Below are 12,864 nucleotides of genomic sequence, written 5' to 3' on the forward strand. Positions count from 1 at the left end.
GACCTCAGATCACTGTAGATCTCGCATCACCGTAGACCTCGCATCACCGTAGACCTCGCATCACCGTAGACCTCGCATCACTGTAGACCTCGCATTACTGTAGACCTCAGATCACTGTATATCTCGCAACACTGTGGATCTCACATCACTCTAGACTGTGATGCGAGATCTACAGTGATTTGAGATCTACATTAATCTGAGATCTAAAGTGATGAGAGATCTACAGTTATGTGAGATCTACAGTGATGTGGGATCTAGTGATGTGGTCTATTGTGATGCGAGATCTACTGTGATGTATCACTAGATTTTGTTACTATAGATCACACATTACTGTAGATTACAAAATTTTAGATCACATCATTGTTGATCTACATTAATCTGAGCTCTACAGTGATGCAAGATCACAGTAGATCTTGCATCACTGTAGAATCTCATCACTAGATCACACATCACAGCAGATTACATCACTTGATCTTAGATCACCGTCAGCCATTTCTATACAAGGTCTCTAGAAAATATTCACTCCCTAGTGATTATTTCTTGTTTTTGTGTAAGAAATACAGAAATAAACAGAAAACTCTTGGTTAAAACCATTTAAAAAAGATTCTGACTACAAACTTTAAACAGTCTCCTCATCCGTATTTGACAACATACCTAAATTGTGTATAACAGCAGTCATTTAGCATAACTTAATGTGGGGATTAAATATTTTTATTTTTAAGCTATATAACGTCTGCGTTTCAGGTAAAAAAATTAGAATTATCTCAACATTTCTGCTGGTTTTCATGCAATAATTCTGTCGTTAACTGGAGATGTGTGAGATAAGGACAGGGCGTTTGCTGTGTGTTGTGTGCCGACTGCTTTTCCTAATATGTCTATGAAACTCTTGTCCAAAGTGCTTCAGCAGTGTTAGACCGAGGCTATTCTGGTGCTGTGGGTCTGCAGTGTGTTGACAGGATGATGATAATGAGGCCGACATCTCACCGGGTTTATTTTGGGGTCTGATATTATAAAGAGAATTCGACCTTTGTAAACATGGGCCAGCACACAGAGGCCCACAGGGCAAAGTACACACCAGTATGATTAATGTGGCTAATAATAATAATAAAATATACCAACAAATGATTAAAACAAGCAACAGTATTAGACAGGCAAAAAAAAAATCACAGTAGATCACTACACAATTTTTGTTGCTGTTCCTTGTTTTATTTCCAAATCATATGACAGAAACACTTCAGGACCGAAGCTTTGTTATTAAGGTTAAAAACAATAATAACTATTGGAACATTGGGGAAAGAAAATAAGGTACCAGAGCATATCACAGATAAGGTTTCGAAGGCCTCCGTTAATATAGCACCTTTTTTTTGAGCGGGTACCAGAACAGATGTGAATGATGTAATGCTCGGACAGAAAGAGACACAATGAGCTGATAACAAGCACAAATAAAATATCTTCTAGTGCTGTATATAAAACAGCAAACCCACATAAACACTCCATATAAATATTTATTTAAAGAAGTAACAGTATACACATCAATTCCTGAAAAATGAATAGAATGGATAAAAAAAAGTAGATTTAATATATAATCTAGATATTTAAAGCTGCTTTGAGACAATGTCAGTTGTTAAAAGCGCTATACAAATAAATCTTAATTTAAACATAAGTATAAGGAGCATCTGCTGTAAACCGGATGACCCGCTGTGGCGATTACCTGAACAGGTAACAGCTGAAAGAACAACGTAGGGTATATTATACTGTATATACTTTATACACCCTTATAGTATACGTTATGTACTGAGTAGGCAATCATTTTAGAGTAGTTTCTTAAAGGACCAGGTTTCAAGTCTAACACCGGTAAAAGAGAAAGAAAAAAATGAAAAGAAAAGCAGAAGCAAAATACATTTAAAAAAGATCTTGCATTATATATTTTGAATAAGATTTTTTTTTAAAAAGCATTATACACTCCTCTATCTGATATAGCCCTACAATATAACAACAGTACAGCGTCTCAAGTCCAAACGTCACCTTACATGGGGGTCTTTTTGAAGCATCTATTTCCTGTATTTTATGGTTGTATTTCTAAGTGTGTTGTACTGCTTGCAGGTGTAACTTTGTTACGGTGTACAACTTTGTTTGCCACAGTGTTAACGTGGTAGAAACCTGCTGGATATGTAGTCAAGTGATAACTATAGGCAAAGCTGTGAAAAAAAAACAGCAGACAAATTTGAATACTGAAATTATTTAAATGTGTCATTTGGATAAAGAAAAATGTTTAAAAAAAAAAGTGGTAAATAATAAAAAATGTAAATGAGTGTATGAATGCAAACTAGGGTTTAAAACAGGGTTTCCTTTTAGGTTGATATTAAGAGCAGTGTAAGTTGATAGTGGAATTCAAATCCACAGTATATGATAAATATCATATAACATTTAAAGAGGATTATACTGAATATTATACTGAATCTTCACGTCTTGGGTGTTCATGCAGCATAGATTTCTTATTTGGACATATTTCTGGCACACAAGTTCCTGACACATAAACATACACCACAGCCTTTGTTCAATTATTTGGTATGAGATACAGAGAGAAATCTTCCATATTGTTAAAAAACTAAAAATGTATCTAATAAAAGGTTCATGCCAAGAACACTGGCTTTACATTAAGCTGAACATATTAGTAATATAATAATAAATAAATAAACAAATAAAAAATATCTTGAACAAAGAGACCTGTGAAGGTGTTCATCACCTACTGCTGGGATCCAGATGAACCACCACTTGCATTTCACTCATAGCGTTGCACAGTGAAGCCACTTCAGGCTCATCACGGTCAATGTCATCGTGGTGCTATAAAAATAGTACAAGAACAACTAACACACCAAACGGGCAGCTTTAGGGAACAAAGAAGTCATGCATTTTCCAAAATCCATGCTAAATAAAAAAAATAAATAAATAAAACATAACTTGAGTCTTTGAGCCATGCATCCCATTCACAGACACTCTTCCGGTGGGAAAAAAAAAAGAAAAGAAAAAGAGGAGAATGTGCTCGTAAAGCTTAAATCAATCAAATCTATACAACGGTCTCTACTCCGATCAGCTTGGGCGTGAGTATGCGAGGAGTGATTCCATTATTGAGATCTTCTTCAAACTCAAGGAGCTGGCCCATGAAGGTGAGGTTGGGCGAGATGATCGGCCTTCGCATCTTGACAAACTTGTAGGCATCTGTCATGGTCATCCAAGTGTGTTTCATCAGGTACGCAATGACAATAGTGGCAGACCGGGACACACCTGCCTGGCAGTGAATGAGCAGTCCCTTGCCTGCCTGGTGAGCTTCTTCTGTTGATGAAAAGAGAACCGTTTAAAAACTAGCCTGACGATTACTTGTCACTGAATGGCTGCTTAGATTGTTGTGAGATGTGAGCGTGGGGTGGAGCTGGTTATTCAGAACTTGAACGTAATTCATATTGTCTCTGGTTAGAAGCAGTATTAAGCTGTCTGAATAATACTGTTGAAATCTCAGTATTATTAAGCTGTCTGAATAATACTGTTGAAATCTCAGTATTTAACCTGGACATCACTGTTTTTGAGAACAAAACTAAATATTCACTAATAACATTAACCGTAGGAACTGTCCACTCTTCCACACTTAACCAGGAATCCGAAAACTACCTGCCATAGCTGACATGAATCTCCTCTTTTGGCATTTATTTTATTACGATTATAATGAACAGTTTGTGTGCTGTTCATACAAGCAACGTTTAAATAAAGTATGGCTTTGCCACGCAAACTAGTATTTTGTGTGGCAAAGCCATACTTCATTTAAACGTTTGTGAACATTCATCAACTTCTTCATTTATTAGTCTTTCAGCAGAATCCAAACATGAACTGGCAGTTCATGTCCAAAAAGACCATGATCCTGGTCATAACATGTTAGCCTTCTGCACCCAGTGGGATGTTTGCACTTTATTATCCATTTTATCTTGCTCAAAGACTATTTGGACCAAATTATATTAATTAGAAAACATCACACACAGCTGCAAAAAACCTACAACAGCATGAGGGATCGGTCAATCGTCCAGGTGTAGAAGGGAGAACCAGCCCACTATCACCAAGATCCCTGGCTAGTGTGTCATATTTCTCCTCACTTTCTAAGGTTAGGAGTAACACCCCATAATGCTTCAAGATGAAGCTCCAGGACCAACAAGCTCAGTTTAACCCTAACCATTCCACTTGGCAAAAGGAATCTTAGGAAACAGATTAAACCAGAATGACAGATTTGCGATAATCCAATCTCGAGTTGTGGGATGAAACGTAGCCAAAAATTAGCTTTTGGGGTCTTGTACAACAACAATAATAATAATAATAACAAGAAGTAGCAGCGATCTTTAAATAGTTAATAATTAAAATAATAACAATAGTCAGTGCTTGGACCCCGGATTCATGTAATATTATGTAGTTTATGCTCATAAATCTTTGGGTCTTTATTTCAGCTTGTAGTCTTTTTTTTTTTTTTTTTTTAAGTCATTTACAGATACTGTATTTGGTTTTATGTTGGTTTGTCAGTGCAGCATGTAAGATATGATTAATATGTGATCGTGTTCACGGTATTACCAGTGAATTGACTGATGAAATCCATACCTATAAATTCAAATGCTTCTTCAAAGTACTGACGTAGGTTCTGCTTGTTGCTGTCGGTGGCAGGTAAGCGTTTATACTTGAACATCCCAAGGTCATAGAGGTATAGTGGGAGGTGTGTGGTAACATTGAGAATGTATCCAATGTTCAACCTTTGCATTTGGTCAAGGTCCTGTGCATCATGCTCATTGCCCAGGTACAAGAAGGGCAGAATAGTTGTTAGCTCAGCATTCTCAATGTCAGGGCTGGAGGGCAGCGTGTGAGGTAGTGCCCCCGAAAGAGCAACAGCTGCACCACCATCGTGACCCTCCTGAAGTTGTAGGGAGTCCTCACATAAGTCCTCATAGGTCTGTCTGAAACTGGAAATGCCACCTGTAAGGAACACATTCAGTACTTGTAAGTATATGGGAGATGCATGCTGATTTGAATGACCCGCATTAATGTCATGAGCTTAATCTAAACTGTTCTCCATGTTCTGTTCTGTATTTAAACCCATTCTCTACTTCATGATGCTCAGAAAGTCTTACTTGACCCAATACCATCCACCATCCACACATCTCCAGACAATCTCCATCAAAACCTATTCATCAACTGGTCTTCCCAAGTCACACCTCTGCTTAATAAATCCACACTTTACCCAACTAATGTTTCTAATTAGACTTGTTTTCCTCAGTTGGTTTTCTATTCAAGACATGAAAATGTCCAATGATCAGTCAGCAGTCTTCAAACCTTCACCCAAATGAGCTATAAATGGATGCTAACCGGTCTGGTCCTTGTAGTAACTTAAAATTCAGACAGAACTCTACATCTTCTGTCCTCGACCTCCTTAACACACTCCTACCACCGACTCTATGAATCAGCAGAACCTCGTTTTCACTCTCGTTTGAATGGGTGATGAAATAGCTCTGGTTGTAGTAGACCAGCAGCTTTATTTAGGTGTACACTGCAAACAAAATGCATACATAGCTGGTAATCTTAGACGAAGATACGTTTTTAATGATATTTATTCAGAAAATAGCTAATGATACACATTTGTCAGTTACTGAGAGTTTAGGGGTGTTTAAATTAGTGAAGACAACGTCCAACGCAGTGATTTGTTGGCTTAATCCAATGCGGTGTTGTGGTGTTGTTGCGTAGAGCAGGTTATGGTTGCTGAACTGTGGTGGAATAAAGAGCATGCACATCAAAATATAGTAGCTTATAGTACAGTACTTAATACATTTGTATACAACTTAATAACTAACCATATAGATGGCAATTTAACCAGATTAGATGCTATATACCTCTGAACTGATTTCACTAATTGGATTATTGTGTAATGTGTAAATTTCTTACTGTCTGCTGTCTAGATGTTCAGTGGGTGAAGAAACATGATATAACCACATAACTCTTTTCTTATCCAACCCACATCGACTCCCAGCCAAATTTCATATTGATATAGAAATACTGCTATTGACCAGTAAAGCACTGTTTGGTCTTATAACACAGCATCTGAGCAAACTTCAGTTATTTTAAGATCCGTCATGCCTGGTTCAATTAAAAGATTAAAAGGCTCTTTGTTGGTACCTCAAAAGTTGTGAAAGATACAGCAAGGGTCAGCGATTCTCTTATAAAAGCCTTGCAGTTATGAAATAGCCTTCTAGTTAGAGTTCAAGATTCAGACACGACTGGGATGTTTGGGTGCTTTTGATTCCCGCACCTAACAATATCCATTGTTGAAAGCAGTATATCAATATAACTGAAATGTTTTTTTTTTACATTGCTTATTCTAAACGACAGAAAACTAAAAATTCTACTCAAAATTCAGCATGATAAATAACTCAGTTTAGGAGGGAAAGACTTTTTTTTTTTTACTAGTTCCAACTTGCACGTTTAACTGAATAATTAGTCTGTTTATTATAAGTCTTGGATCCCATAAAGCATCCACCGTACAAGTCCCTGTGTATAAGCTGTTGCTATAGCAACAATACTAAAATATTGCTCATGTTAAAGCCGGAACTATTTGTTGTTATACAAAAATAATGCACCTTGCAACCAATATAGAGATATAAATATATAACTATCTAAATCAATTTCAAACAAACAAAAAAAAAAAACAAGGAGAAAAGACAACAAAAATCAGCAGCTAACAAAACAGAAGGAATGCATGTAAAAAAAAACAACACTGCGTATGTGCGAACAGATGACGGCCCTGTGTGGCCTCACAGTGTGGTGCTCAGCAAGCGGCAAACTGACAGATGCACCAGCCTCTCAATTCAGTGCTGGCTATCCCAGCCAAAAAATGTGATAAACATGGCAGTGTTCAAAAAAGAGCCTAATGTTAAAGGATAGTTCTTTGTTTACAGTCGATATGATTTCATTACGTTAACAATGTTCACAGTACTCTAATATTTTCTGCCCACCGCCTGCATGTTCATTGTCGATTATAGACAGATATATAAATTGTAAATATTTTACTAACCTCCAAGGTACACATGAGCTGCACATGCTCCATCTTATGTAAGCTTTAAACCTTCTACATCTGTGTACTTGTGTGGTGGCAAGACGTTCTGATGAAAATAGCAATCAATATGGCCCATGTTTAATGGCAGAAATAAACAGAAAATATTCAAATATTGGATGCAGAAAAAAATTCGAAGCTTGTTTGGAGAGCATATGCACTGTTCTAGTTGATCTAGCTTCATAGACCATTTTAACAAGTTATCACTCTAAACAAGATGATGACAGAGCAACTCAACCAGAAGCTAGTCCTTAAAAAACAAACCACCAACTAGACCCATATCATAACTACTATAATGTCCTAGAATTGTGTTCTCAAAATTGCAATTGGTCTCTTTATAATATTTTTAAGTCCAGACTAAAGACATTTTTATTTTCAAAAGCTCTGAAGCTGTTGAGACATTTGTACGATTTTAGAATTTTTCTGTTTGTTTGTTGTGTGTTTTTCTGTTTTTAATGACCTAATGAAAAGCACATTGGTCGACGGAAGTTGTAATTAATTGTGCTATATAAATAAATTGTCATTGTCATAATTATCATGAGCTGGTGGTTCAACATTTGGGACCTGAGGGTTAGGTTCAAATTCCCAGAACTGTGAAATAGATACTGTTGGCTCTTCCAGCAAGGGAAGACTACTACCTTACCAAGATAATTACCAAAAATAAAAATAAAATAAAAAAATCAAATAAAATCCAGAATCACAACAATAAAAAGAGGCCAACCTTGGAGAACCATTGGGTCCCTCCCATCCCTGTGTAGAGACTCCAGAACTATACTCAGAGGTTGAGAGGATGAAAGTCGTGCTGGGTCCTGTGTCCTCTCATCATAAATAATGATCTCTTTAGAAAAAATCCCCCTAAATGAGTCTCTGCTCAGGTAGGAGGAAATGAGATCCAGCACAGTGATCTTGCCCTGCTGCAGACGCCGGCGGCTGATCTTGTCTGAGCAGTTAATATGCACAGCACCACGGATATGGCTCTTGTTGTAGTCCATAAAGGGTCTACAGTCTATTATCATCGGCAGAGGTCCTACTGGATGACCTGTGAGATAATGTGTCATCTTCTGAGCCAGCTCATTCTGGTGGATGATACGCACACCACCTCTGGGTGTGGCGGAAGTGAGACTGGGTGCACTGTAGGTTTCACTCTGGCCCACCGTCGGCCTGGAGAAACCTCCTTGCCCACCATAGTTCACTCCGGAATTCAAGTTGGGGCTACTGGTACTGACCTGGCTCTGTGTTTGGGTCAGGGTCTGTGTCTGGCTGTCTTTTTCGTAGGTGCTCACCGTGCAACAGCTGGCAGTGTTGCATCCACACGTAAGGGAACGGGTAGAGCTGCTGGATGAGGGCATATAAATAAGGTTGGTCACCTGGATCTCCACCACAATGGTGCCCACGGTGGCTTCCAGGTAGGTTGTGTCCAGATAAAATTGGAGCGGCACCACAAATCTGTCATCGAGGGAGGCTGGAGGCATGGGTAAACCACAGATCAAAGCTGGCAGACAACAAGGAACCCAGCTGGCCACTCTGGGGGAAGAGAGGAAGAGGTGAGGAATGACAATGATCTAAATCAGGAGTCCAGTCTTCCAATCTTATCGGGAAAGGGCAGGTGTGGGTCCAGATTTCACTCCAACCAAGCAGAAGCCACACAGGAGTCTACTGAAAGCCAGGATCAACTGAATAAACAGGTGGAATCAGATGTGGCTCCTGCTTGATTGGTATGGAAACCTGCAGCCACATCGGCCTTTTGTGGATAAGAGTAGACAGTCCTGATCTAAATGATCCACAAATTAATAACAAATAAACTGGAAAGTGGTGAATAAGACCATAAATAAACTCACTTGCCACTTTAATAGAAACAACTGATGTCCAATATCTAATTCCCCAATCATCAAATATGCAATTAGCCAATCATCTAGCAGCAGCACAGAACAATCATGCAGATACAGGTAAAGAGCTTTAAATGATGTCCACATCAGTGTACACAACACAACTTGGCAAAAATGTGTTCATCGCTTGAACTGTCCCATTTGGGTGAGTCTTTGTTCTTGGCTGAAGGGAGTGACACCTGATGTGGTTTTCAGCCATTGTAGCCCATCCACCTGAAGGTGCCATATGTCATGGACTCTGAGTTGCTTTTCTTCTCACCATGCACAGGTGGACTTTGACATTTCAGCCAAGTGGGTAGGAGGGGCATGGCTAATAGGACAAAAACCTGTGATAATAAAACAATATCTCTTATGGTTTAGACAATAAGTGGCAATACTGATGTTTGACCATAGTACAACAAACCTTAATATAAAAAATAGAAAAGATAAAATTTAAAAAGCATGCACAACTTATGTATAATTGGAGAGAGAGAGAGAGAGAGAGAGAGAGAGAGAGAGAGAGAGAGAGAGAGAGAGAGAGATGTAATATTATTAATTGATGTGACACATTAATAGAAAAATAAGACGTCCAACAAGGTGTTATCAACCATAAAGCTGCCACTCACTGGATATTGTTTTCTGCACGGAGATTTAACATGAAATCCTGGAGATCATAGAAGATCAGCAGTTTGTGAAATACTAAACTCAGGCAGTAAATGTCACTGGGATTAAACTTCATTAGACTTCAAACTCTCTCATTTTAAAGTGTACTGTGAACATTTGAACGTTCATACGGAGCTTGATTTGGATGGGCTACAACACCAAGACCATATGAGGTGCTGCTCCAGAGTGGGTTCACACAAACTTACCGAAACTGTTTATCTAAGTCCACTGAACTCACACAATTTCTCTCCTCCTCATGTTTGATGTAAAGATTTACCTAATAATGTAATATAAATATATTAATATAAATATGAGCTGTCTGATTGTACGCATTACTCTGCTGCCATATGACTGACTGACTGATTGAATAAAGTACATGAATGATGTTCCTATTAAAGTGGCCGGTGAGTGTATATCCTTGTTTTCATGAACTACTCAGGCTGCGGACCTGTTTAAAAATAGCACAACCCTCTCCAAAACTCGGCATGAGGACGTGCTGAGAATAGGATATACACACACACGTCCTGCATCCGACCCCAAACACACGCGCGCGCGAGCGCACACACACTCTCTCTCTTCTGGTTTATCATGAGATGCACAATTTCTTCGGATTTTATACAACACACTTGCCAAACACACACAGACACACACACACACACTTGTGAAAACAGACAGGCAGCACACACACACACACACACACACACACACACACACACACACACACACACACTCTCTCTCTCTCTCTCTCTCTCTCTCTCTCTCTCTCTCTCTCTCCTGGTTTATCATGAGATGCAAAATTTCTTCGGATTTTACACACAACACACTTGCCAAACACACACACACACACACACACACACACACACACACACACACACACACACACACACACACACACACACACACACTCTATGCAACTTACCTTTGGTGTGTTTTCTGGACACTAAAAGATCCTCTCTGACATTTTAAAGGCGTCTGGGATGCTGCTGTCCCACTCCTCAGATCATTCCACCAGCTCTAGCAGCGTTTCCTCAGAGCATTTTCACTTTCTGCTTTGCTCCTGTGATACAGATAAGACTCTCATTCGGACTGGCACCAGATCGAGCCAATAGATTTGCTCATCGATCCTGTAATCATACTTCTACTGGTTATGTAGCAAAACCAGCCCAGAAAAAAAGAGGAGGAGGAAGAGGAGGAGGAGGAGGCCTGATCAGGGAGCAGTGCTTACTCAGCGTCCCGTGTATGGAGGCATACAGTGATATGGACAAGAAATTCAAAACTGAAAATCGGTAAATCTGCACGGTATGACAGAAGGATCGCATGATCGCATGATCACGCGCAATGCACGTGTTCCACGTGATCTATTGGGAGATAAATCTGTGCATGAAAGGAATGTTTGGCGATTTTTTTTTTACACTACCACTTTATTAGTAACACATCCACATTCATGCGGTTATCCAATCAACCAATCATGTGGCAGCAGTGCAAATCAAATCAATCAGAATCAGAACAAGAATCAGGTCTATCTATCTATCTATCTATCTATCTATCTATCTATCTATCTATCTATCTATCTATCTATCTATCTATCTATCTATCTATCTATCTATCTATCTATCTGTCTGTCTGTCTGTCTGTCTGTTTATTTATTTATTTATTTATTTATTTATTTATTTATTTATTTATTTGGAAAAGTGTGTTTACACACACAAGGAATTTGGTTCCAGCTGTTTGTGACTCTCAAAAGTACAGATATAAACAACACTATACTATACAAGGTAATAGACTATACAAGACAATGCAGATGTGATATATATGACTGATCAGTTATGTACATAAAGTGTGGGAAGTGCAAATAACAGTACTGCGTAATATTATGCTTTTGTACAGTATACAGCAGCAGTAGTGTTATTTATTTGATTAAAATGTTAAGCATATATTCTTATGTATTAAGAACTTGGTGATAAGAATAAAAAAAAAAGACTATGGAGAAAAAGCTAATTAAATGTTTAAGACAAAAGGCCACGGATCTCGGACATATTTAGATATAGATCTGAACCTAGATTTGATCTGGATCTAGATCTGGATCTGGTACTGTACATTTCCCCTTCACTGTTTTTTTCTGCACACCTTTTTGCACTGACACTTTAACTCTGGACTGTCACTTTATAACTGGACTTGCACAGCACAGTACCACTTTATACACTTTATACACACCATTCTGCACATGGACACCTTAAGAACAATAATTAAAATGCATTTATGTATATGTATATACATTATTTTTCACTTATATTTTATATAGTTTATTTTTATATAGTTCATACTTTTTTATTATTATTTATCTACCTCCTATTGGTTATATGTTTTATCCCAAATTGTATTCCTTATGTTTGAATACCGGACAGATGAAAGAAGCATTTCACTGCATGTCGTACTCTGTATGTATGTGTATGTGACAAATAAAATTTTATGTGAATAAATTTGATTTGAAGTGTGTAACATACACGGATGATGTGATGACTGACAGTTCTGATAATGCAGTACTTATGCTATGAAGAAAGGGAATATCAATCAATGCTTACATCAAACATCAGAATGGGGAAAAAATCCCAAATTGTATTGGTTCATCTGAGCATTTCATCTCATCAATGGCTGATCTCCTGGGATGTGTACAATCTGTAGCATGGTGTGAAAAGCAGTAAAGACTTATCTGTGTGGAAGGATATCATAATTCATGTTGTACAGTCACTCTGTACAACCTTGGACGTTGGTGGACAACATTAGAAGACCACGTTATGTTCCTCACGTGTCAGTTAAGATTTTGGGAAGTTATTTCTTTGATTAAAATGTTAAGCATTTATTCTTATGTATTAAGTGCTTGATGATGAGAATTTAAAAAATATCTACGGAGAAATAGCCAATTAAATGTTTAGCTACATTTGTAGCTACAAAATGTACAGAAATCACTTCATGATTTTTTTAGCAGGACTTTTGTATATTAGTTGATCTTTTTTACACACAGTATTTAAAAAAAAACACACAAAACCTCAGGATCTCAGAACTGAAAGCATTCTGCATGAAAGAGTATTATTAAGAGAAAATTATAATAGTGATGCTTCTTCTTTCCGGACCTACCTGATTCCTCCTGACAATCTACCCCTGGTTGGAGTCTCAAAATTTTTATTGTTGCATTTTGTCTGGATT

General features: G+C 38.0%; 1 protein-coding gene across 2 annotated transcripts; it reads right to left on the bottom strand.

Annotated features, from left to right (window-relative positions):
• Positions 1-1,201: 1,201 nt before the first annotated feature.
• dusp10 (dual specificity phosphatase 10) lies at positions 1,202-10,900 on the bottom strand. 2 transcript variants are annotated; one of them, XM_027147557.2, is made up of 5 exons: positions 10,580-10,900; positions 8,971-9,344; positions 7,854-8,656; positions 4,636-5,004; positions 1,202-3,333 (listed from the first exon to the last, which is right to left on the bottom strand). In XM_027147557.2, exons 3-5 carry the CDS (start codon positions 8,602-8,604, stop codon positions 3,068-3,070), a joined length of 1,386 nt encoding a protein of 461 aa, XP_027003358.1. In that variant the 5' UTR covers positions 8,605-8,656; positions 8,971-9,344; positions 10,580-10,900; the 3' UTR covers positions 1,202-3,067. The 2 variants fall into 2 exon arrangements, with proteins under 2 accessions (XP_027003358.1, XP_027003357.1); XM_027147556.2 differs by lacking the exon at positions 8,971-9,344.
• Positions 10,901-12,864: the final 1,964 nt, after the last annotated feature.

The sequence above is a fragment of the Tachysurus fulvidraco genome, chromosome 9, assembly GCF_022655615.1.
Source record: "Tachysurus fulvidraco isolate hzauxx_2018 chromosome 9, HZAU_PFXX_2.0, whole genome shotgun sequence".
NCBI lineage: Eukaryota > Metazoa > Chordata > Actinopteri > Siluriformes > Bagridae > Tachysurus > Tachysurus fulvidraco.

What these genes read in the sequence shown, in the direction of transcription:
- dusp10 (XM_027147556.2), bottom strand. Translation starts at nt 8,604, where the DNA reads ATGCCTCCAGCCTCCCTCGATGACAGATTTGTGGTGCCGCTCCAATTT. An exon ending in GGACCCAATGGTTCTCCAAG is followed by an intron (nt 5,005 to 7,853) that starts GTTGGCCTCTTT and finishes TGTTCCTTACAG; the next exon opens with GTGGCATTTCCAGTTTCAGA. An exon ending in AGAAGCATTTGAATTTATAG is followed by an intron (nt 3,334 to 4,635) that starts GTATGGATTTCA and finishes TTTCATCAACAG; the next exon opens with AAGAAGCTCACCAGGCAGGC.